The sequence below is a fragment of the Chamaea fasciata genome, unplaced genomic scaffold (genome assembly GCF_029207755.1).
Source record: "Chamaea fasciata isolate MVZ Bird 193981 ecotype frontalis unplaced genomic scaffold, bChaFas1.0.hap1 SCAF_9, whole genome shotgun sequence".
Lineage (NCBI taxonomy): Eukaryota > Metazoa > Chordata > Aves > Passeriformes > Sylviidae > Chamaea > Chamaea fasciata.
Genome location: NW_027094094.1, coordinates 16,021,422 through 16,046,132, shown reverse-complemented (window position 1 = coordinate 16,046,132; position 24,711 = coordinate 16,021,422). Strand labels below are relative to the sequence as shown.

The 24,711-nt window shown below is 37.6% G+C and overlaps 1 protein-coding gene across 3 annotated transcripts; it reads right to left on the bottom strand.

The window, feature by feature from the left end:
* Positions 1–56: 56 nt before the first annotated feature.
* On the bottom strand, positions 57–22,588 carry PDE6C (phosphodiesterase 6C). Of its 3 annotated transcripts, XM_066190597.1 has the most exons (23): positions 22,429–22,588; positions 19,637–19,789; positions 19,441–19,530; positions 19,072–19,212; positions 18,513–18,587; positions 18,360–18,424; positions 18,187–18,253; positions 17,413–17,460; positions 17,057–17,206; positions 16,232–16,375; positions 16,078–16,146; positions 13,754–13,900; positions 13,275–13,382; positions 13,059–13,168; positions 10,936–11,023; positions 8,957–9,057; positions 7,734–7,841; positions 7,099–7,162; positions 6,239–6,313; positions 6,011–6,094; positions 4,993–5,146; positions 2,844–2,895; positions 57–2,229 (listed from the first exon to the last, which is right to left on the bottom strand). In XM_066190597.1, the coding sequence occupies exons 2-22, from the start codon at positions 19,766–19,768 to the stop codon at positions 2,876–2,878; spliced, it is 2,040 nt and encodes a 679-aa protein (XP_066046694.1). In that variant the 5' UTR covers positions 19,769–19,789; positions 22,429–22,588; the 3' UTR covers positions 57–2,229; positions 2,844–2,875. The 3 variants fall into 3 exon arrangements, with proteins under 3 accessions (XP_066046694.1, XP_066046692.1, XP_066046693.1); XM_066190595.1 differs by lacking the exon at positions 2,844–2,895; XM_066190596.1 differs by lacking the exons at positions 2,844–2,895; positions 22,429–22,588 and adding an exon at positions 20,925–20,934.
* Positions 22,589–24,711: the final 2,123 nt, after the last annotated feature.

Genomic DNA, 24,711 nt, shown 5'->3' with positions numbered 1-24,711 from the left:
TGTTTTCAAAGAAACATTAATTGGTACCACGCCTATATTTTTTCTGTCTGGTGAAAAATACTGTGGATATGAAGGTCAGAATTTTTAGAATTAATTCTCATGTTAATCTGAGGAAGTTAATGTTGTATAAAATGTATTTTTGACAAGTACGTCTCACTGTAGGTATAGAAAGTATTTCTAGTAAGTATTTGATGTGGACAATGTAACAGCAGAGATGGTTTCAGTGTATTTATGAACATTTCACATGCACTCATGAAGAAGTTGAGAACTCTATTTACAAGAATTACTTAACATAATTACATTTTAAACATTTCGTACTTACACAATAAATGACAGTACAAGGACATATTTAGGGTGTCCTTGAATAAGAAAAAAACGTATCCTTGCATGAAGGCTTCTTTAGGTAAGAAGGTGGATTTAAAGGTTAATTCTCTGTCATCTTGCTTCTTGCGAGCTTGGCTGAGAGTCAAATCCAATCTGCAGCAATCTGCTTAAATGTGTGCAACTTGCCCAAAGGGGTTTTTGTCGACTGTGTTGCTATATTTGTTGCTTCAAGTATTGTACATTAACTATGTGTTCTGAAGAACTAGCTTCTCTTTGGGTCTTTAAAATACAGTTACAAAAAGTTACACTATACATATTAAATACATCATTTAATACAGTTTGAATGAAATTACATTATCAAACAACCTTGAAATGGTTTTCTTTAGTAGCGACATTTAATACAGAAAATAACATGAAACCCAGTTTTATGCCATAACTGTTTGCATAAAATATTTGGCCCACTTGTAAGTCAATGTTGTAAGTGTTTGGAGTTTTTTTGTGGATTCCTTTCATTTTGAGTGATAAATGTACACAGTATCTCTGTTCACAGAGCATTAGAAGGGTTTGTAAAGAGCAAATTGCTCATTCTCCCTTCCCTGTGGATGCAGAGGGTCCTTCAGAGGAAAAAAAAATTGTGGGTCTGCTTTGTTCAAAGGAGCAGAAAAAGTGGCAGGATTCAGTCTGTTGAATTTCTCTATTGCGGGAGTTGCATTTGACATCCGTCTCCTTAGATTTGAAACAGGTTCCAGTGAATGCTCAGGTCAGTGTCTGACAGAGTGGCCATTTGCCTTCCTCCAGCCGCTGGAGGAGCTGGCTTCCTGAGTGGAAGGTATGGAGTGGCCTTGTTCCAAAGGTTTGGGGAGGAAGATCAGTGTTCATGAAGAGCTCATTTGTGTGCAGTCTACTGGTTGTAGAAAGACAGGTAATGGGAATTTTGATGTGCTTTACTTCTGCTTTGCTCTCCCTCAGACGATGAAACTGGTGCCAATTAATTGGTTTTCAAAAACTTTAACTCATTGCATTTTGAAAGAGAGGCACTGGGAATATGTGAGCCTTTTAAAATGCCCTTGAATGCAGATCCTGCTGTAGATATGCTGGTGTATCTTAGTAAATTTTTATTTGTGTGGTTGATGTAAGTATGATGTTTGTGGTCTGCTATTTTAGATATTTACAATAAAAGCTGGTCAGTTTAGGAACTGTGGGAGAGCCATTTGTGTACGATCAAAAGGCTACAGTGGCTATAATTTACAGATTTATCATTGGTAATTTTGGAAAAAGTACAGTGTACCATGGGCTTGCTTTTTATAGATAAGAGCTAGGGAATTGTGTTGTGCATTCCTAAAGTGAAAGAAATGTTTTACTCTAGGACTTTATATAGTATTGAAAATAAAGGAAAATAGCAAAATTACAGATTAGGGAAATACACATAATATAAAAATCTAAATATTCAAGTTGAAAATATTGCAATTTTTTGTTTGAATTTTACATCTTAGATTTCATTCAGTAATTTCATATAACATATGTCAAAATTATTTGTATTTTTTCTGGACAGTGTGTAGAAGTTACATATTGTAACAAAAGTACTGTATGTAAATTGAGTGACATAGAAAAGTACCTGGAGCACACAGTTAACTCATTTTGCACCATTATTTTTTCCAGTTTTTAATTGTAACCATTTTTTTAACCCATTAAAAATTATTTCCAACAAATGGCAAGTGTTTAAGAGGATTAAGAGATTGATCTATACTATTCTATGCAAAGCAGAAATCCACTGGGGCTCACTGAAGTTCTTTCTAGTTCTTTCTTTTCTTGTAGCAGGAACAGTGTCTGAGACAAAGAATTACAAAACTACACATGTTTTGGATTTTCCTTCTTCACCACCACCTCCACCTGCAGCACCACTTTCTGTTAAAAAACAAGGAAGGAAAGTAAAATGAGTATTTTCTGTTAATTTTAGCTGCTCTAATTCCTTATTATGGACTGCTGCTTTTATTTTCTGCATATTATGTTTGGCTGTCTGAAATTTCAGTGCTTTTCTGGGATATTGGAATAAGAAACAATGACACGTTATATATACATATGTGTAGATAGTGTAGGAGTTGATACCAACATTTCTCAAGGGACCAAACACACACTGAACCACTCTTACTGGAAAGTTTCAGTATTTAAATATATGACTCTGTCCCACACATACAAAACTGAGGTATGCAAGCCATGCAAAAGAAAGAAACTCTTGAATCAATATAATCTGTGAATCTATTTTTGAAGCAGATGATAGAAAAACTTTAATTTGACCTAATTGCATAAACCTTTTTCCAACCCTGCATGAATCCCTTTGTAATTACTAATTAAGAGAGAGAGACTCTTCTCATGTTTTTATTTATAGCTACTGATTCTGTTACTCTCCCTCAAATGATGCCACAGATGTTCATTGGTCATAGTTAAGATTCTTTCAGTGTAATAAATTGCATTTCCAGATTCACTTAAGGTAAGATACCAATATTAGAATTAAAACTTACATTTGAAAGCTGTGGATCACCATGTTACTAGGTCATTTTCGACCCTTTCCACCTGCATTGAAACATGTCACATAATCAGTGTCCTACCCTCTGTAATTTTTGGATATAATCAACACTATGTTACTAACTATGTATTTGATTTTCTCAGTTTAATACTGTATTTTTTCTTTACTTCAGTTCTGAACTTTCCACTGTAGTGGTTCAGCAAACATGTTTATTTTGTGTCTACTGAATGGCTAAGAATAGCCAGGTCAGTGTGTTCTAGAGAAACCACCATGGTTCAGCATGTATCAAATCTTTGTTTGTATGAACTGACTTAACAAACCCATATATTTACATGGCCTTGATTTGACAGTGTCAGATCTATTCTTCACAAATGTCCATGGCCTCATTCCAGTGTGTGTTTTTAAAGGATGCAGAATAATTCCCTTTTGTTTTGTGTTGCCAATTATTATATGCAAAGACCAGATCCTCAGCTTCTGCAAATCAGCCTGTCCATGCTTGCCTGTGTAAGGTTTCCTGTTTTCCTATAAGGAAAATATTTCTTAATTCAATGACTTAAGTGATTTCAAAATACCAGCAATGTAGGATGGTCATAACCTCCAAGTGAGTGTAGAAATACCTGACTCTTCCTAAATGGATTATTTAATTTCTGTTTAAGAAGTTTATGCTTAGGAGCATTGGAAACTTTTGACTGACTTTGGTAACTTTTTGATAATATTCTTTGCTGAGAAAGCAAATGTATAAGGAGATTAGAAGTTGTGTAAGGAGGTCCCAGGTTTTGTTTTGTTTTGCTGGTATTTCTAGGAAGTTCAGATGGTTATGTTCCAGTGTAAGGAAAAACATACTGACAACCAGCTAGTTCTCAGCAATAAATGAATCTTAAATAAAATTATATGATTTCCAAAAAACTGAAAGTGTCATTGAAAATAAATTTGGGAGTAAGTAGGAGGGTGGAATTTCTGTGAAAATGTGTATAAGTAGTATCACAGTGTGAGCAGGCCATAATATTTGACTCATTCTATTCCACTCTTCTAAAAATCTGCTTTGATTAAATCATGTAACTTACAGTACTTCTTAAACCACTTTTCAACAGCTTTTTTATTTTTTGTTTAACATTTTTATTGTAACCTAGTATCAATTTTGTAGGAGCCAATAACTGACACTGACATACACACACTGACAGTAACTTGATGGGTGGCCTTGAATAGCTTCTTTTGTGTGAAATGTGAAGAATACTCACCTATTTCCCACCGATACTGATTATTATTTGGTACTGTTTTGTATTTTAAAGATGTGTGAAACACAGAGTAACCTAACTTTTCTTCTTCAAACTAGCTGATCATATATCACTTAATCACACATGGGTTTTTTTAACCTTGGAACCTTTTCAGTCATCTCAGTCAACTGGCAGAGCTGTAGACCTGCTGCTCCACATGCATTACAAAGAATAAAAGTAACTGACTCATTTCACGCTTACACTTGAGTGACAGGTTTCAAGTTTCTATAAAATCAGATTCTCTTCTATGTTATGCTGTGCAGAACCATGCTTCCAATTTTAGGACTTGGTCTGTCTTTGGAAAATTAATATTGAATTTGTTATATGAGAGTGTGTATTTCGGCCAAGAAATGGGTGGTAGGGAACTAGAGCCAAAAGCTTTATCTTAAGCTTGGAAGAGAAGTGGGGATTGGCACTAGTTTTTTATGTTCTGAATACATACTCTCTCTTCCTTATGTTTTTCATTTTCAACTGAAAACAAAGCACCTGAATACATTTGGGGCTGATGCCACACAGAATTTTGACACATCTCTTGTATTTTGGATAAGCAAGTGTTTAATTACATTCAATTTTAAGTCTTTAGACAGAAGAAATGTTATGTTCCCTTCACTTTTGCGGTGGTCATATTATGTAATTCTGCAGTTCACAAAATGAGGTCAGTGTACTGGATTTGTGTAGGCTTTAAAAGTTACTTCTCTTTCAAGTAAAGATAAAGCTAATTTGGCTAATTCAGAACTTGCATACCATTAGTATAAAGTTTAATATTGCACAACTGCACTGCATGTGTGAATTTGAGAGAGAGAGAGAGAGAGAGAATATGTTGACTGCTGTAAAAATACATGTAAATGAAAATTTAAGAAGTTACTTAACCTTTTTGGGCAGCTGCTTCTTCTTCCTTTTTCTTTTGTTCCTCAATAGCTTTCATCTTCTCTTCATATTCATCAGCTCGTGTTTTCCATTCAACTCTGTTGTTTTGAAGACCATCAAACATAGGTGTAATTTCCTTGTGAAACCTCGAGAATTCCTGTAAAAGCAATTGAAATTAGTAAATTAGAAAATTGTAAACACTGATGAATTGTTAAGTCTGAAATTGTGGAAATACTGCTGAGAAAACATTTCATTTTTCTATTATATCTAATTCCAAGGCATATTGCTGGAAATACTGTTGGGATAATAATGCCCTATTGTGCACATAATCTCTGAGGAAAATATTGGAATTATATGCTGCACATTTTAATGTCTTCCCTAATCCCACATATGATAGCCTGACTCATATAATAGAACTATGATACATGATATTTTGTCATATGATGATCAGGATCAGGATACAATTTTAGAAAGTCTGTTATCCTCATCTGCTTGGAATTTATTACTGGATATTTCTGAAGATGTTAAAAAATGACATCACGTTTTTGCCTGACATTTTTGGATAATAAAAACTAGACAGGGATTAAGAATGTGGACATTTCACTGCCTTACAGAAGAAACAGCCTATTTACATGCCCCAAATATTGCCTATTCCTATCCCCTTTGCTGTGCTATTAACTGCTTTTTGTAACCATCCACGCTGCTTGCTTATATTAAATGGGAGTGGGAAGAATCAAGCTGGACTTTGTAACTCAGTCTTTCAAGGCAATAACAAAACCTCAGCATCCTAAAGTTTCACTGGGATCTTCCTCTTTTATGAATTTGCTTCACATCTCTTGAATTTCTTCTATGGGAACAATTCTTTGATGTAACAAAATACTGAAAAATTATGGTGGTTGTGATAGTTGTTCGCCCTGTGGCCAAGAGTACTGCTACTGTCTAGAATTTTTACTCCAACATCTTGTCACTAATTGTGCCATGAGAACTGCTGGAACAGGAAAACAAACCCAGTTATTCTTACCTTGTACACAAATGTACACACAAAGTCGATGAAACCAACTTGGAGCTTAGGTAGTTCATCTCCCTTGTTTCTGTCCATCATAGGCTAGAACAGAAGAGCAGTAATTTAGAATATGTAGATATCCTGCTTTTTGGTGTAGTGATCTCATAAGCATCATGGTTCATTACTTATTGCATGTTTTAATAACAGCTAATATTGCTTAAGGCAGTTAAATTATTTAGTACTTACAATAGGTTGTTGCTGTAGCACAGTTCGTTCCAGGTCACCTTGCTCCCAGAATTCATTTGCAACCATGAGAGCAACCTGAATAGGTACAATTCAGTGGAATTGTCAGCAGAAAGTAGTACATTTAAATAAGTAAAACAAGGCCTTCCAGAAAATGTGAAAAAACATACAGACACTGTCTGCTGTACTTAAGGCTTTTCCCAGCAAATTATCATTAGCAATATTTTGATGCATGCTGAGTAAATAAGAGATTATTGCCAACAGAAACAAGGCAATATTAGCAATGTAAGAGTCTTGTAATACCTGTAATGTGTATAACTTAGAAGAACAAGTATTTGCAGTTGTATTTTGATTATGCTTTGTTAAAACATATTCCTGGAAGGCTAAGTGATGAGCTTTAGCAGGATGGTCAATAAATGCTGGAGTACTTGAAGGACTTAGTACCACTCTGTATTACAGAATTTTAGTGTGTTTAAGCTGCTTTGCAGTGGCGCCAAGATCTACAGAACAGACACAGTTCACTTGTATTAATTCTGTGCCCTAAAAATAGCAAAAGTTGTCTAGCAAAGAAATAATTGAGTGATATTTAAGGGTAGGTAGAACAGCTGCCAGAATCAGCAGTACCAGTTCTAGTGGAAGGACAAGTAGAGAAGGGTTGACAACTGTAGAGTGTTTGAGACATCACTGACCACCTCCATTCACAGTGACAGAAAGGTAGAGGTTCTTTTCTAGAAGTAACAGGTACTTAAATATGTATCAAGTAATAAGAAGTTAATTCATTTTTTAATTGCTCCTGCACCAAAATAAAACAGAGCAATAAAACAGAGAGTAAATGCAGTATTGTGTACTTCAAAAGTACATACCTTACTCTGCACTTCCCAGGGCTTGGTTATTGCAGACAGGTCACATCCAGTCATCATCATAGCCCTTTGAAAACAAAAACCAAAACAAGAATACAGTTTTGGATGTCAGGAGGATGGTACCAGACTCTTTCCAGTGCTGCCCAACAACAGGGTGAGGAGCAATGGCAATAAACTAAACCACAAGAAGTTCCACCTCCACATGAAGAAGAACAAATATCCATTAAGGGTAGAAGAGCACAGGAACAGTCTACCCAGGAAGGTTGTGGAGTCTGTCTGGAGACATTCAAAACCTGCCTGGACCAGTTCCTGTGTAACCTGCTCTATGTCACCCACCTTGGGAGAGGGGTTGGACAGGATGATCTCCAGAGGTCCCTACCAACCCTAACTATCCAGTGCTAGGATGATTATAAAAAAATAAAAGGTCTAGATTTTAAGGAATTTAGGATGCCAAATGAATTAATATTTTGCACATTTTAAGAAGATTATAGGCATCAGTTTCTAAATTAAAATCATGGTTATGCTCATCATTGGACAAAAAACACTAAGTCCAAATTTGCATGTTTAGGTGCCCGAATTCTTTTAAAATCTAGTCCTAGATAATCAATTGAATAAGGAGTAAAATATTAACCACCTACATGATGACTTCTTTTTTCGTTGGGTCAATAGATATATACTTAATTGCCTGCTCTTCTGTCTCCATTTTTTCAATTGCATCCACAATCTTTTGAAACATAGTTCTTTTCCTGTTAAAACAAATCATTAAAGCATATATTACTGAATGTGAGTTCCTGCATTAAAAATGAAATATAAAATCATATTTATGATATTTGTGCTTTTCCCAAGTACCATCCTAGTCATAGTAACATCAAAGCAATACTTTCCTGCTGTTGAATGCAAACTTTTAGGTAACCTTGACACTTTGATTTTGCTACGTAGCATTGACATGTGAAGTAGTATGTCAGAGTTCCTGACAAAGAAACAACCAATTTCCTACCTCTTCAGATTAAACTCTTTGGGGCAACATTCTCATTTTTTAGCATTACATGTTCGTTACTTCCTGTAACATACTGAATTGGGAAGAGTGAAGCAAATACTAATAGATGCTCTGCCACTCCCTCCCATCAAAAATCCTAGGAATGACTAAGACCTGACAGAAAAGAACTTTCAAAAACATAAGCCTGTCTTGCTATTGCTTCATAAATCTTCTACTTTTTGCTTAGAATGAATGAAGTAATGCAATTACTGTTCTCTAAATCTTAATAACTGCTATTAAACAATTTCCTGAATTTTTACCTGTTTTCTGACTTTAAATTGTCCCAGTCATAAAACAAAATCCTCCACATATTTTAAGGAGGATACCCCTTATTAAAGCACATTAATTCAGTAACTTAGGAACAGATTGATAGTTTGATATTTGGAGTCTTTGGCATATTTAGTCCTAGGATCTAGTGGATGTCTGCCAGGTTTTTTTTTTAATTTTCAGCATGTTCCTGTTTACTCTGAGTATCTGTTGTCTGGTATGTTAAATATCACACATGCACACAACCTTATGATTGGGCTACAGAATCCACACTTCTGGAATATAGTGCTTGCTGTAACTAAAAGTATATTGGAATGACCTACTAAATGTATTACCTACCAAGTATTATATAAATTCATGCCAATTTGAAAGCTTATACTCAAACTAAGAATGTCTTGGTTTTTGCAAGAATTAGACTGAACGACAATGTTAAATAGAGCTCTGTTCTCTGCATATAAACATCTTTGTATGCTGCATACAAACAACTAAAAACTACAGTTATACATTCATTAGGATTGATTTTTTTCAATAAGAAGTTATACAGAATTTAGTACTTACTTGAAATACAAAGCCAAGTCAGTTGCTATTATTGCAACTTCAAATAAGTGTAGAACGGTTTCATACTGGCGCTTATTTAGGTTCTGGAAGATGTTTAAACTCTGCAAGGTGGAAAGTTTAGGATTTCAATTCCTTTTATAACACTGTCTTTGGTTTGTACTATACAGATTGTCTCACAGAATAGGGTAACAAAATTGGCCGACCATGGTCCGTAAATTAAAATAATGATAAAAATTAAAATTTCATATTCCATTACCCTAATTTTCCTGACTTTTTAAAGCTTCCCAGTTCCCCTTTTCTTCCTGTTAAACTGGGTTGGCACAATTGTCTGCAGCAATGGGTGGGACCTACCATGGTAGTGCAATGTCCTTTCCCTCAGGCAAAGGGAATGCGACCATCATACAGCATTTTTTAAAGTGTCTTAGTTTTATTTCCTCCTTTAACAGAGATACAAGGCCTGTGTCAGCCAGGGCACAGTGATGCTGCCGGTGAGAGCCTCCAGAGCTCCTGCCCGCTGCTCTGCCCGAGGGCAGGAGTCAGTCCCTGGCACCTCACATTTGAAAAAGTACATCACCATCAATAAAGGGGAAGGCCTTTGTTTGTTTGTTTTCATATCATAAACCTTCTAGGTTTTTCATTAATGCAGTGCTACTGCTTAGCGTAAGGATTTATTCCATGGCCTCATGAGGTCAGGTGACAGCATCACCACAGGGATTAGAAGTGGAAAATGAGGGTGAAATGGGTGCCTGCCCCACTGCTGCAAACAAGGGATAGAAGGGGTGCGTATGTACATGGCCTGCTGTTAAATCACCCAGCAAAATACATGGTAGAGAGTGTCAGTAGTGTCCCTTTGCTGTGGCCGGGCCAGAGCCTGGGGCCGCTGAGGGCACGGCGGTCGGTGCCCAGAGGAGGAGCAGGGCCCTGCGGGGCAGCTGAGCCCGAGGATGCGGCGGGAGCATCAGCGCCGCTGCTGGGACGGGCAGGAGCGGGGCAGGAACGGGGCAGGAACGGGGCAGGAGCGGGGCAGGAGCGGGGCAGGAACGGGGCAGGAACGGGGCAGGAGCGGGGCAGGAGCGGGGCAGGAGCGGGGCAGGAGCGGGGCAGGAACGGGGCAGGAGCGGGGCAGGAGCGGGGCAGGAACGGGGCAGGAGCGGGGCAGGAGCGGGGCAGGAACGGGCCAGGAGCGGGGCAGGAACGGGGCAGGAGCGGGGCAGGAGCGGGCCAGGAGCGGGGCAGGAACGGGGCAGGAGCGGGGCAGGAGCGGGGCAGGAACGGGGCAGGAACGGGGCAGGAGGGGGGCAGGAGCGGGGCAGGAACGGGCAGGAGCGCGGCAGGAGCGGGGCAGGAGCGGGTCAGGAGCGGGGCAGGAGCGGGCCAGGAGCGGGGCAGGAACGGGGCAGGAACGGGGCAGGAACGGGGCAGGAACGGGCAGGAGCGGGGCAGGAGCGGGGCAGGAGCGGGGCAGGAGCGGGCCAGGAGCGGGCCAGGAGCGGGGCAGGGCAGCGCAGGAGGGCCGGTCAAACCCCGGCCCCGTGAACAAGGCAGGACCGGGGCGGGTCTGGCCTGAGGGCACGGGGGCCCTCCACGAGCATCTCTTTTTGTTCCTCAGCTGCCAGAGCCTGCGGCTGAATTCAGACCTCATAAACCAGGCACAGCCGTTTAACGACAGGATTTTGCATATATATATTGTATTTTTTGCTTTGGTTTCAACATCAGCTGTTTTGTGCAAACAGAAAAAACCTGAACAGTGTGAGCGAGGCCCAGAGGAAAAGCCTTTCCATCTGAGGTGAATCTGTTCCAGACAGAATCACTGATGTTTCACTAAAAGTGGAAAATGCGTAAGAATTTCTTAAACTTCTGGATTTTAACATTTCTTATGTGGACCTAGAGAAATGCGTGAGACCCACTAAAATTTGGAATGTTTTAAGTTAATTGGATCTTCAGTGTTGATTGGCGTGAGCAGAAGGTCCATGACATACCTCATCTTGCAGCAGGGTTTTACTGTATTCTAGGTGATGCCTTTCTAAAATGGAAGAACCATGAAGTTTTGCCAGGGGAGCGGCTGACCTGTGGAAAAATAAGTAATTCTTTAGAGTATTATATATAGATGTAACTTTAAGGCAATATTTTTTTAATGAGGTTTCATACTATTGGTATAATAGTATAATCTGTATATATTAGCTATGATGCAGACAAAAAAAAAAAAAAAGACCCAACTTGCTTCCCTTCATTTTTGTGACTGAGTAATGATGGAACCTGGAGAGCGCTGGGTGACCAGTGCCCACTGAAGTCGAAGTCATTGTTAGATGCCTCTATTTCAAAAACTTTGGTATTTAAAATATGCCTTTAATTAGTCTTACAAAAAACTTACTTTGTTCAGTTTTGCTGTTTGTTTAATCTATGCTCCTTACATGTACCTTAAAAGTAGACTTTATCAATCTTAGAGCGTTTATTCTGTAGCATGGCTTTTGAACTCTTGTACATCTGTAATGACTGGGCCATGTGCCCTGGGATTCTAGTTAACTATAACTTAAATCTAAAGTAACAGTATAATGGAATTTAAATCTTCTAATGCTCTTGAGCTACTTCACTCCCCCAAAATTGCCATTTTATGAACAGCAAAAGTCCTGATAGCTCAGGTTTGTTCAGTTTTACCATAGATCTTAAAGCATTCCCTGACATTGGACTAAGCTTCAAGAAGAGAAAATTCTGCATCAGATTATGGCTGTGAGGTGAAAGGAGAGGCATCCTACCTACATGGGCTCCTGGTAGCTCTACATGTTTGGAAGTGTATTCTCCTCCTTTTTCCCTTGGTTTATAGCTCTGTTTCCCAGATAACCCAAGGTGGATTGCTACATGGCACCCGTATTTTCTGATGTGATTAGGGCTGTCGTGGTAAAGCCTGATGAGCTCTATAAATAGCTTTACTGCGTAGGACCTCATGCAGAGGGCTTTCATCTAGGGAAGACCACAGCGGGAAGATTTAAACCCGACCCGCTACAACCCCCCTTAAACTTGTTTGGATGAGAGGCAGCCCATTGAATAAGAATCAGCATCTGTCATTCTCTTTCCTACGTCACCTGGAGAATCCCTGGGAATAATCAGAAAATCCCTTTGCGTCACTGCTCTAGCACGCAGGCTGAAAAGGCTGAAATGTGAGGAGTGGATTCAGGGTCAGAGGGGTAGGATCAATTACTCTGGAGATATGGCTGGCGGAAACTAGCCAGAAAATTACAGTCTTCTGGCACACATGATATTCTGAGAAACGTGTTCTCTGGCTAGCACATGGAACCAAGCCCACACAGATCATGCAAAAGATTAAACGGTGGGATGTTCACTCCTCAGGAGAAGAGTGGGTCTCATCATGATACATAATGTTTTAATACAAAGGGAAATTTAAATTTTTACCTTGTTTCCTAACAAACTAGTTAAAAATCATAAAGAAATCCTTTAGAATATTTTCTCAGAACATATTACAGCATGAATTGCAAAGCTTTAACCTCATGACGTGTAACTTCTGGGCCTGTGGACCCAGCAGTATAACTCAAGCTTATTGACTCAGACTTTCATATAACGTGAGGAGATTACACCTCAGGAAAGGACCTAAATCAAGAAACTGAGTGTGGGCTAGGAGCTATTGAACTAGTCAAATTAGACATTGGAAAACAGAGAAAAAAATTCAGTCTCCCTGGCCTTTGTCTATGTCACATCTTGAATCCCTCTCCAGAAAAGTGCTTATACCCTGTCTCGAAAAAGTAATCCAATTATGGATTTTAATTTACTTTACTAATTTCTTTGTGTCCTCAGGTGCATGAGGCTCTGTCTGCTACAATCCAAGCATTGCTAGAATTTAAAAAAGCTGGAGTCTTAAAAATGGATTGCAGCTTCAGGAGATCCTTCTAAGATTCTGCCTTTGCATTTCGTCTTTGTGTCTCAGCTGCCTGAAGCGCCCTGGGGCAGAAATCTTGTCTAGCGTAAGTATTTATTCATGCCAGATGAGTATGAAATATATACCTTACATTTTTGCAAGTTCTGACTTTTTTTTGTGTTTGTTTTCCACTAAAAGTAGTACATTTCCCTATATTTGATCTCTTATACTTACTTCATTTGATACAAGTTATTGGTCCCTCTATGATCAATGTCATGGCAGAAAGCAGCAGCAACCATGGCAAAGGCTTCTAAATCAGTATAGTATTTCTTTATTTTGCCTGTCTGTAAAAGAAAACAGGTAACTCTGAGCATGTGTCTTCCTCAATTTTCCATCTAGAGTTGAAAGTATGCTAATTAATGAATTTGGGGTTAATATTAGCAACATTACCATCAGCAGAGTAAACATTGTTTGTCCCACATTGAATCCATGTCTCCAGTTATGGTAAGTGATATCCCGATAACCCTTCCTGACTGTGTACATCCATCTTGTAAGGACCTATGGGAACAAAAGTGAGTCAGACAGCTGTTAACTGAAACAGAACAAGGGAATTCCCATTAAATAACTAGAATATACTATGGAATTACTTAATTGTGCCAGTCCTTTGAAAACAAATGTTTTTCATTGAAAATGGGAACAGCAGATTTTTCTTACATAGATGCATGTGGATTTAATTCCTTGCCTAGCTTACACAATTCAGGATTAATTTTATGTTTTTATGACAAATATGTAAACCTTTAATTGAAAATGGAAGATTGCTAACCATACGAGTAATATTTTAGTATTGCCTACTTCTAGATTAAAGTATGTAAAATCAGCTATTTTTCTTCTATTTAAAACTAAATATAAACAAGAGAAATAAACCAGACCTCAGCTGGAACTTTGAATTTTTCAACAACATTTATCTCAAAGAACAGTCGTATTCCACAAGTTATCAGGCCGTGCTCTGTAACAGGAAAGTCACTGAAGCGGAATTCATACAGTTCTAAATCTTTTGGATCAGGTAATTCTTCTTTCTGTTAGGAAATATCAAAAACAATGGGTTTTCTGTCAAGAACAAAGTTGGAAAAGCTTTTTTAATTTTCTTGGGTAGAAACATTGTTCAAGGACAGTATGCTTACTATGTCTTCAACGGTCTCAAGTGTCAGTATGAACTAATGTATATTAAATTATGAAATACAATCATGATACTGCTGGCTTTCTTCTCAAAATTAATAGATAAAAGCCTTGGGCAATGTGTTGTGACCATCTCACATCTCAACATTACCTTAGTTTAGGAATCTTGGTCCTTAGAAATTCCCTTCCCTGGTATAAAATCACTCCCCCCCCCAAATTCTCCCACTTTTTGCCTGATCTCAAGGCTACATTTATCTTTTTCTCAACCAAATTAAATTGCCTATTTTGTATATATGATATAGCTTCACATTGAATAGCCTAACTTGTAATAGTGCTATTAGTGAACTGTTCTCTAACATTCTTCATCTCTCAAAGCCTAGGGAGAGCAGCATCATATTTTAAAGACTGTGTTCCAATACAAATAAGAATTCTTCAAGGAAGTCTGATGCAACACAAAAATAGCTTATATTATCACAATGACTCCCTTCCTCCTCAGCAGTCTGTAAATGATCTTCACTTTATGGAGAAAGAAAAAAGATGACTGAATGTACTCATATATTTCAACAAATAAGGCTGATCATCCCTTTTCTCCTCCCTGGGTTTTTCCTTCATATCTATGCAGATCTGAGATCAAGGACAAAGAAACCTAGACCAGTGTTGTTTTAAGACCCATTACTCGGTGAATCATCAGATCTAGAAACACCTGCTTTATCCTATTAGTTATCTGGGATTCCAGGTCTTATAATAGGATAAAGCACTTGCATGTAGCCTTGCCAGAGCAGAAGATATTAGATCTTTGAATCTGTGACTCCACAATGTTGAAAGAACAAATTGCTTTTTGTAGATTTAAAAATTCATACCAGTATTATGTTTTTAAATTTGCAGCCTCTATCAGAATAATTAGATTTTGCTGTATCCATGAAGAAAACTTATAATGTCTATTATTTGTTGAAGATTTTCATGCTGCTAAATTAAATTTCCTTTAAAAGGCTTGTGAAGCTACACACTTTCTGTTGATTTTTTTTTTTATTTTACCACATGCAAGCTGTGTGAGCATCTGTTGTGTGGAAGCCAGTAAAACATTAACACCAATGTATTCCAGCATGCACATGTAGATAACCAAAAAGAGTTTCATGAGGTCTTTTCCCTATGGCTATGTGGACATTAGCAAATGCGGTGGAATAGGAGGAAATGTGTGAAGTGTTTGGTACTGGAAGTCAACAGATTTGTGTATATTTTGACCTTTTTACTACAGACTAGCTCTGTTTTGATCCATTAACAGTGCAAGTTCATTCAGTGTTTTCATTCAGAGCACGTCTTTTCTCTGAATTTGAGGTTTTTCCAGATAAAGTAGGCCAATTCATGTGCTCCAGGACAGCTAAAGCGCTCCAAATGGACAAAAAAGAGCTTTCTTCCAAAGACACTGCCTTTCTAGATTGAAATACTAAGGCAGTCAGAGAACTGCACTACAAATTCATTTTTGTTTTAGTAGTAGCAGAGTAGTAGAGCAGAGAACTCATTAGGTGAAATCTGTTTTGTCACTGTGGAGTCACAGGTCACTGTCTAGACTTCTCTGCCTACAGAAATATAGGAAATTGCAGGAAATGCAGAAAATGCAGAAAATGCAGGAAAAATAGTCTGAAAGTAAGTTTGTTCCACTGGACACTCCTACCTATCTTCTCTTACCGAGAATGAAAGTGGCCTCACCACTATATGCCTTCTTTTATTTTCAGAATTCAATACATTAAATTCAGTTATAGAGATAGCATTTACCCTATGAATACTTTAAGAAATTTAACACTTTAAATGTAATTAATATAAAAATGCCTATGTAACTCTGACTGTTCAAGTGTCTTGATGTACATTTGGGACAGAATGCTTCCCCGTAGGTAGCAGTGGGGCCTGCACAAAGAAGGAGAGAAGAGGTTGAGGATGTCAACTCCATCTAGCCTGTGGAACTGATAGCTAACATTGATTGTATTAATCAGGATTTCACCATACACAGTCTTTCCTATGATGAGGTCCCATTGCTGTCTGATATAAATACACCACCAGAATTTTTAGTTTAATGACTTACCAAAATCCTGATTAGATCCTTTTGGTCACATTCATCTAAACTTTTTGCATTCAATTTCTCCTTGTATTTCTAAAAACAAAAAAAGAGTAAGAAAATTCAGGGTTTGTGTAGTAAGTTACCCATTTTAATTTAGTGGCTGTGGACAGAAACTCACCAGGATTGATTCAACTTCAGCAGGCGTGGCCTTTGTCTGGTACATGAGCATTTCCTGAGCAATGTCTTTCCTGTTTTCAAGTTTATTCATTTTGTCATAAGTGTCAGTATTTAAAACAGACCACCCCAGGAACTGTGTGAGAGTCTGCAACAAAGTCAAGTAAAGCAGAGATAATGCCATGACAACAGAATGAACCCGATGATTTGACCTTAGTTTTCATAAAGTCCCATTTCTGTTAATGCCCTTTGAAAAGCAAGGTGCTACTCTGCTTGTTAGAGGCCTTTATCTTCCTTCAGCCAGGTCTGTTAGCACTCACAGCTTCTAACGATGTTTGGCTCAGCCTAGTAATTAAGTAATTAATATTCCCATTTTATATACAGGACTTTGAGGCTTATGAAGCTTAAATCAGGTAGGTGGACTCGGGTACACTGTGTAGCATCTTATCTTGCCTGAGTGCATGCGATTATGAACGCTCTGTGAACTCCCATGATCACAGGCTTGGCAAGCATTGGCAAGCAGCAGACCACACCTGCTTACCGACTGCTACTTAGGAGATGCTGACCGTCATTAAAAAGTCAAAGCATTAAAAGTAAAATTATAAGCAACTTTTTTTCATCACAGGAATGCAAATGATCACTCAAAAATTTCAGTTTTATAGAGGGAGATAAAATCTCAGAAGAAACTGCATTTTGAAGAAGATAGACACTTGGCTAGATGTTAATATGGCCTATTTGAAAAACTTTTGACATATAAAAATGCCTTTTTACTGCAATATTTTTTTAACATCACATAGTTCCTCAAACCCTCTAATCCTATTAAGCTTACTTCAGTGATTTGTTCATCATACTCGTCAAAAGGTTTTCCATCTTTCCTATTGTAAAATGTTGCAACTCCCACAATTTCTTCTTTTTTGTTGACAATAGGCAATGACAAGACATTTTTGACAACCCATCCGGATTCATCCACTGGTCCTTTCTGTAGGAAAACCAAAAACCAGGAAATGTGTGTTTCTTTGAAAGTAATAATACAGCTCTGGACATAAGCAATGTAACAGAAGTATTTTGTTTGTGCATTGCAATCAAATGAGAAATTATTTATACAATCAACTGTATAATCAATTAGTGGCAAGCACTAGAATTTTTTCTACATTATTTTATAATTATTAACATTACTGAATTTACCTGAAATGAGAAGTATTCATCTGCTGGTGCATTCATCATGTTACAAATCTGCAGCATAAAGAAAATCACACATTGTTTAAATGGAATATAATGTTCATCAAAACTTGGTCTAATATTTTTAAGAGGAATGGTTATTTCTAATCTAGCAATAGTGACCATCCTAGCCAGCTACAGAAACTAGAACCATTCCTCTTAAATTAGATGTGGTTATTCTAACAGACATCGTTTTGGAAGGTTTGTAGCAAAGTCCCTCAGTGTCTCACAGTGCAAAAGCATAATGGTTAAGAAAATCACTTCCAGTTTAAAATGGCATGGGGTTTCTAGAAAGAAATAATTGAGTACTAAGGGCTCTATTAAAAATGCCATAGGGTTACTCATAGCTGTCATACATCCTGACTTTGAATTACTATGTCTATGCAAGAAGATATAGGAAATTAAGAAAAATTTAAAACCTTGCATTGTGCTGATTTTCTTACTTTGACATGATTGGTGATATTTAGCACACCTGGAAAGTGACATCAGACATACATATTGTTCCTCTGATATCACCACAATATGAGGGAAATCATCCTGCTGTTTTCACCATTTGTGCTGAGACCTTGTCTCCATCCAAAATACTGATTCAAATGATTTCACTGGGAACCAAAGGCACTGAAAGCATCATGGTATTTTTGTGGAGGATTTTGATCATGGGGAGGTTTGGGGCGTTTTTTTGTTCAATCAGAACAACAGCATGGTTTAAAATGCTAGTTTTTAGTTTCGCTAGGAACTTACAAGACCATTTTCAGCAACATATGTTGGCAATCCACTGACAAGACACCAGTGATCTGCTGGAGGTGACCTTTTGAGAGACAATGAAATTAATTTATTTCTACAATGTAGACGTGGCATTCTATCCCAGCAATATCTAATTACCACACGTTCACAAGCTGCCAATGAATACTCACGGAATGACTTTGATTTCTTCTTGTCCATGTAACAGATAGTCAATAATCTTATAAAAGTTGACTTCCTAGATAAAAATATAAAAACATCTAGGTGACTTTTACAACTTCAACATCAAACTTAAGATTAATAAAAAGAAAAATTAATATCCTCACTCGTCCATCGGGTGTCTTGGGGCCTTTGTAAGGCTCTGCCTCCCCCAGCCGGATTGGCCACTCATCATAGAACTCCTGAGAAAATGAGACACAGGGAAAAAGGAAAAAAAATCAGTTCCGTGTCCCTAGATAACATCACATCTGTGTCTTACAGTTTGATTTTTATTCCTACATAGTTTACTATGGTCATATTTCCGAAAATATTAAGAAAACATTGGTAATTATATTCCAGACAAGAAAAGTTTGCCAGCAAATTGCAGGCTAGTCTTTTCCCTAAATAGCTGTACAACTTAATTGTTTTTTTAGCAGGTAGATACTTCTAAAGCAATAATCAGAGCTGCACCTCTATCCTTTCTCACATGGAATTATGAATATGAAAAAAATATTTCAGAATTGGTCTTTATGTTCAATTTGGTTGTATCCTTTGTCACACTTATAGTTTGCATGTAATCCTTGTAACATTATGTCAATTATCCCAAAGTGATAGAAAACATGGTAACTTTGTGTCTTGGAAACTTCACCCTAGGAGTTGCTAGCAAGTAAGAAAAATAATTGTTACCTTTTCTTTAGTCATGTCCAGAAGACCAACAGAGTATCTTTCACAATTCAAATACATTCGAATAGTATACAGTGCTTTATGAAACTGTCGTTCTATATCTGTTAGCTCTTCAAATACTTTGTTGGCAGACCACAAAAGCATCTATTTACAACAAAAAAGAAAGAGAATAATGCTCAGAACAATAAGAAAACATAAAAATTCTAGTCATTCCAGAATGAAATTATAAGGTGCATCACTGTTAACAAATTAAAAAAAGAATAAATAGATTGTATCCCATCTTCAATAAGATTGCAAGAATATAAAATAGTGGGAATGATAGGTTTTTCAGAGAAAGAAGGAAGTATTTTTATTAAAAAGATGCTTCTATACCTGGCTTTTTCGTGACTCAATATTGTAGAGATACGATGTATGATTACTTCTTATCATCAAAGATATAAAGTTGAGGTATTTTTTAAATACCTAAAAATGACAAAGATCAAAAATAAGACAAAAGTATTAAATTAAGATATAGAGTCACTCAAACTACTTGTTGAACTTAGAGCTGTATTATTGTGTGACATTTTACCTCTTCATCCTCTTTTGAGAACTCAGGGGCATTTAATTTGTTGAGCGCCATCACAACAGCAAGCACCTCTTTACCCTGTGTAATTGCAGTTGCCAACATATTGACTGTTTTATAACCAGTTTTTTTGTCCATAAAGTCAGAAAAATGGTTGTTCTGAAAGAAAAGGGAAAAAAACCCACAAGTTAAATTCACAATTACCATGCCAAGAGCAAAAGATCATTTCATTTGATAACTGATGTTTGCAATGCTGTGAGCACTGTTTCACAGTGCACTAGGTTTATACTTGAAAAAACCCCACTATGATTACTTAACTCGACCTTGCAGAGTTATATGTACAAGCTTAACTGAGGCATTGGTTGTGAAGAGAGCTTCTGAAACCAAGTTCTGTGCAGGTCTTTGTTATAATGCTGAGGAATTAAAAATATGGGAAACATAGAATAAGTGAAATAACAATATGACCCTGTGGCTACCTGTGAAACTAATATATTTGGCTTGTGTTTTAGAGAATTACTTCATAGCTATGTTATTATTTACTATTGTTTATTATTTCAGTAAATAAAATTCATTATGCATTTCCCTCATACACTATTTAAAAGTACCTCCTGTCTTGTGTCAAAATACTTATGGCAGAGAAACATCTCCAGCAAGTAATCATCTGGCTGACCTGTTTCTTATACTTCCTGTCTGACACACTCCCAGCCCTGTTGCTCCCAGCTGTACAAGCTCTTTTGGTGAAAGGAAGTGATATAGGTATAGGTAGAGGATAGGATATAGGATATAGGATATAGGATATAGGATATAGGACCAGAGCTGCTTTTGTTGAGTGTGTGATCCTGTGGGAATAAGGTCATGTGACTAATGAATGAGCCATAACTCATTACTCCATATGTACATTTTCATCCTTAAAACCAAATGCTGAGGAGGGTTTAGCAAAAGCTATTTTTTTTAATGTAAAAATACTGAGTAGCTAGTTCATGCTTCATGGGGAACTGTTTTATTTCCTCATATCCTCAAAATTCTTGGTGTTCTCTTCCAAGTCTTTAGTATTCTCTTTAATTTAATAAAAAATGATTTAAACATTTTCAGAGAAATCTGTTTATTAAGGGTTGTTATGTTTTGTTATATTATTAAGAAAATACATCTGAATGAGATGAGTTCTGTATTCCTTTTCACCTTTCACTGCTAACATGTCAGTACTCAAACTTCAGAGATGAGCACTCAACCCACTTATAATGCATGTTTATCCCCAGAGCTGGCAAACACTGCTGCTATTCATTAATGCACTCACTTAGGCAGCTGAGATCTGCCTGGTGCATCCCAAGGTGTCTTCCTTGCTGATAGGCCGGAGAATGTTGCAGGATGGGAACTGCAGCTTTCATAGATTGTACATAAAGCTACTTAAACAGAACCCCAAACAAATAAGCATTTTCTAGGTTATAAAATCAAGCATGACAATGCTTGGAAAAGCCAGAACTCAATTTGTTTGTCTATTATTTGGATTTTTCCCCTTAATTTCTTTTTGCCCCTCTTCCCTCAAGCAATTGTTTCTAGTATATGTTGAATTTATAGCATATACAATTCCAACAAAAAAGACAGAATTTTATTATGTCATCAAAGTATTTGGGCTTTTTACTTGTTTTTCATCATCTGTCTCTTCTGTGTAAGAATTAAAAGCTGTCCTGCAGCCTGCTAAACCAGTATGTTATTACATGGAAGTATTTGGTTTTCTGTGGGATGTGTTATCTACTGACACAATCATTCTGGACTTGGGTGTGGGTTTTGGGCTTCTGACTGTTCTAGCCATTGAAAACCCAGTAAATCAGACAGGTAACTTGACCCTCTTTTGTAGTCCCTCTGTGTCACTAAGAGCATCTAGTGCTCCCAGTGAGGCCTAGGTTCCTGGGTTTAGGGTACTGTATTCTGCTGTGAAGGAATAATAAACATTTCAGACACTCGTGGATTTCTGAACACTTAAAAGGCATCTGTAGACACCAAATAAGCTGAATCAGCAGGATTCAGCTGCTGTGTCTTACTTTGTTTAATAATTCTAGGTTGAAGGTACAAGCAGTGGCAATCAGAAGTGTTCAGAAGAAGCACTTTGGTCATGCAATTTGTACAAAGGACAGAAACATTTTAATACAAGTCCCTGTTAATAAACAGAAAGTTCAGTAACCACAAGCCATCCTGTGCCTAGATAGTGTGAAGAAGAAAGATAAAAATACCTTCTAATGAGTTGGCAGCATTCCCACAGCACATACAAAGACTCCTGTCTCACATTATTTTCATATGCAAGCAAAACATTGTACTTAAATTTAGGTTTTTTATTATTGAATATTTTATACATAATTTCTAGGAGTTTTGAAGCCTTTATTTCCAACAGAGTTTTTAAAATATTTTCTCTTGGGAAGCTTTTTCTTTTTTTCTGAAGAAAAACACTTTTCACAATATCTAAGAAATCACATTCATGGACATATAAGAAAGAAATGTGGTCTGCAGTACCAGAGCCAGAAGAACATCTTGGTGCTTCCGTGACCACATGAATGTGGACACTTAGTCTACCCTAGCCTGATCTTATAAATCAAACTATCTTTTAGAGCAATGTTTTGAACTTTCAGCTCTCAGTTAAATCACAAAATAGGCTTTAAAAGAATTACGGAAAAGAAATCTGCTGCTAACTCCCTAACTGTAGTACATCTGCAGACATTTTCTACTAGCTCCATTAAATGTTGAGATACCAAGCCATTTACTATACAGTGATCAGTTCTTTAAGGGCCTTAAGATATGCAACATACCTTGGCTTTGCAGAAAACCGGGGCCAGCCCCTAGCTAGCAGGACCAGCTAGCACAACCCTTTTGATGGAGGAATATCCAATCCGAACCTGCCCAGGCACAAGCTGAGGCCATTTCCCGTTATCCTATGATTTGTTAGTTGGGAGAAGAGGCTGACCCCCACCTTTCAGGGATTTATAGACACTGATAAGGTCCATGTGAGCCTGCTTTTCTGCGGGCTTAACACCCTCAGCTACTTCAGCCACTCCTCACAGGACTTGTGTTCCAGATCCTCCTTCAGCTTTGTCACCCTGCTCTGGAGATGCCCCAGCACCTCAATGTGTTCCTCATAGTGAGGAGCCCACAGCTGGACACAGGATTAGATGTGTAGCCTCAGCAGTGCATGGTACAGGGCAGCAATCTCTGCCAGGGTCCTGCTGGCCACACTGTTTCTGATCCAAACCAGGATGCCCTTGGCCTTCTTGCCCACCTGGGCACTGCTGGCTCCTGTTCAGCTGCTGGTGATCAGCACCCCCGGATCCTTTTCTGCCTGGCAGCTTTCCAGCCACTCCTCCCTGCAATGCCACCTGAGGCTGAAGTGACCCAACACAACAAGGGATAAGACTTAATCCTGCAGATGAGGTGATAGGGCTAAGACAGCAGATGCCTGTTTTCCTTCACCTCCTTCCCCTTGTAAAGCACAGAGGAAGAAGGGGTTACTGTGACCCCTTGCAGTTATGACTGTTTTGCTCCTATTTGGTGGGAGGTTCCGGGTTGGATAGATGAGCTCAGACTGCACATATTTCTTTGCATTATCTCCACATATTTCTGGTTTTCTTTCTGGTAGTTCTACAGTATTTTCTTCTCTCCCTGATATTTTGTTCCTCCACTGATTGTCTTGCATTGCCTCAGATTTCTCAAAATTTTAAACACTTGATAGGTGATATTAATGTGCTATAATGCTTCATCCCTTACTTCTACTTAGCCTAATTTCAACTCACAAATATTTTGCTTCATAATGATATAACTGAGTATGACTAGAAAATAAAAAAGCACATACTACCACCTACCTGGCCCTTTCTTAGGCCACACTCCAAAAATTACATATTGCCAGGAATGTAAATTTCATTTTAAGATGTAACTAGCATTACAGAAGAAATTGACTTCGTTATTGTCAACATGACTAGAGTTCTGAAACTGAATCAAGGTGAAATAAATATATATTTAACAGCTCTTGGGGGTTGAACTTTTCAATTATGTCACTGGAATGCCTGCTTGCTATTTACCAGTGACTATTTTGGAACTTCTTGAAATTGGATCTGTATTATATTAAGTGTTTTTCATGTGAAACAAGAAAATTAGATAAAAGGGAGCTTTTATTTTTCTTTTTTAATGTGCATTTTTTCTTCAGTTTTGGAAACTTTCATTTTAGAGTAGTAAATAAAGGAAGGAATTGTTTGGGGTTTACTTCTGGAAGGCACAGTTAATAGAATTTTGCTCCTTTGTTAAAATATTTTCTGGTAAATTGACTAAATCTTTGCCATTATAGAAGATTGGAACGTTTCCATTTTTCCACTTAATGTTTATTGAGTGTGAATTTCTGACAATCTGGTGTTTATTATCAAGATACGGTAAAATGGAGGAGCAGACGTAAAAATTTACAGTGCATATTCTTCCCATGCAAAAAGCTACCCCAGACAGCCTGGAGTCTGGGGACCAGAACATCCACATTAATCTGAAACTCCTGTCAGGTTAGACAGGCCTGGAATTAAAGTCTCCCCCACTCTTGGGTTAAAGTGTGGAGCTGCTGTTCTGAAGCTCGATCAGCTTACAAAGGGATGATGCCAGTGCTCGCGACTTGAAGATGTGTTTAAGTTGATTTGGACCATAGGTTTCCAGTGGTTAAATTAGGTGCCACAACAATCACTCTTCTGGCTGCTTAATCTGAGTTGGAGTTTCCAATGGTCTTGTTTCTTCACTTCACTGGGGGTTGTGAATTCCAGTGCAAGACCTCTAAAATTGAGGGCTGGTTATTTCAGCATCAAAATATTTCAGCCTCTTTATAGATCTAATCCAAAAGCCTTTGCTTCTTTTGAAGCATTTTTTAACCATTTTTAAAATTTTATAACTATAACCAGAATATTATTTCTTGAATTTCCAGTCCTTAATTAAATCCTTGTCTTCGAATACCTCTGAATTGAAAGGAACAGTGCAATTATTTAAATAGGTTATAGATTAAAGCAAATATATAAAGTCTTTATTATTGGTTCTTACAAGCAGAGAATGTGAAATTTTGATTCCTCAAA

What these genes read in the sequence shown, in the direction of transcription:
- PDE6C (XM_066190595.1), bottom strand. Translation starts at nt 19,768, where the DNA reads ATGGACAAAAAAACTGGTTATAAAACAGTCAATATGTTGGCAACTGCA. An exon ending in CAATGTTTACTCTGCTGATG is followed by an intron (nt 13,169 to 13,274) that starts GTAATGTTGCTA and finishes TTTCTTTTACAG; the next exon opens with ACAGGCAAAATAAAGAAATA. An exon ending in AATAACTTGTATCAAATGAA is followed by an intron (nt 11,024 to 13,058) that starts GTAAGTATAAGA and finishes ATTTTTCCACAG; the next exon opens with GTCAGCCGCTCCCCTGGCAA.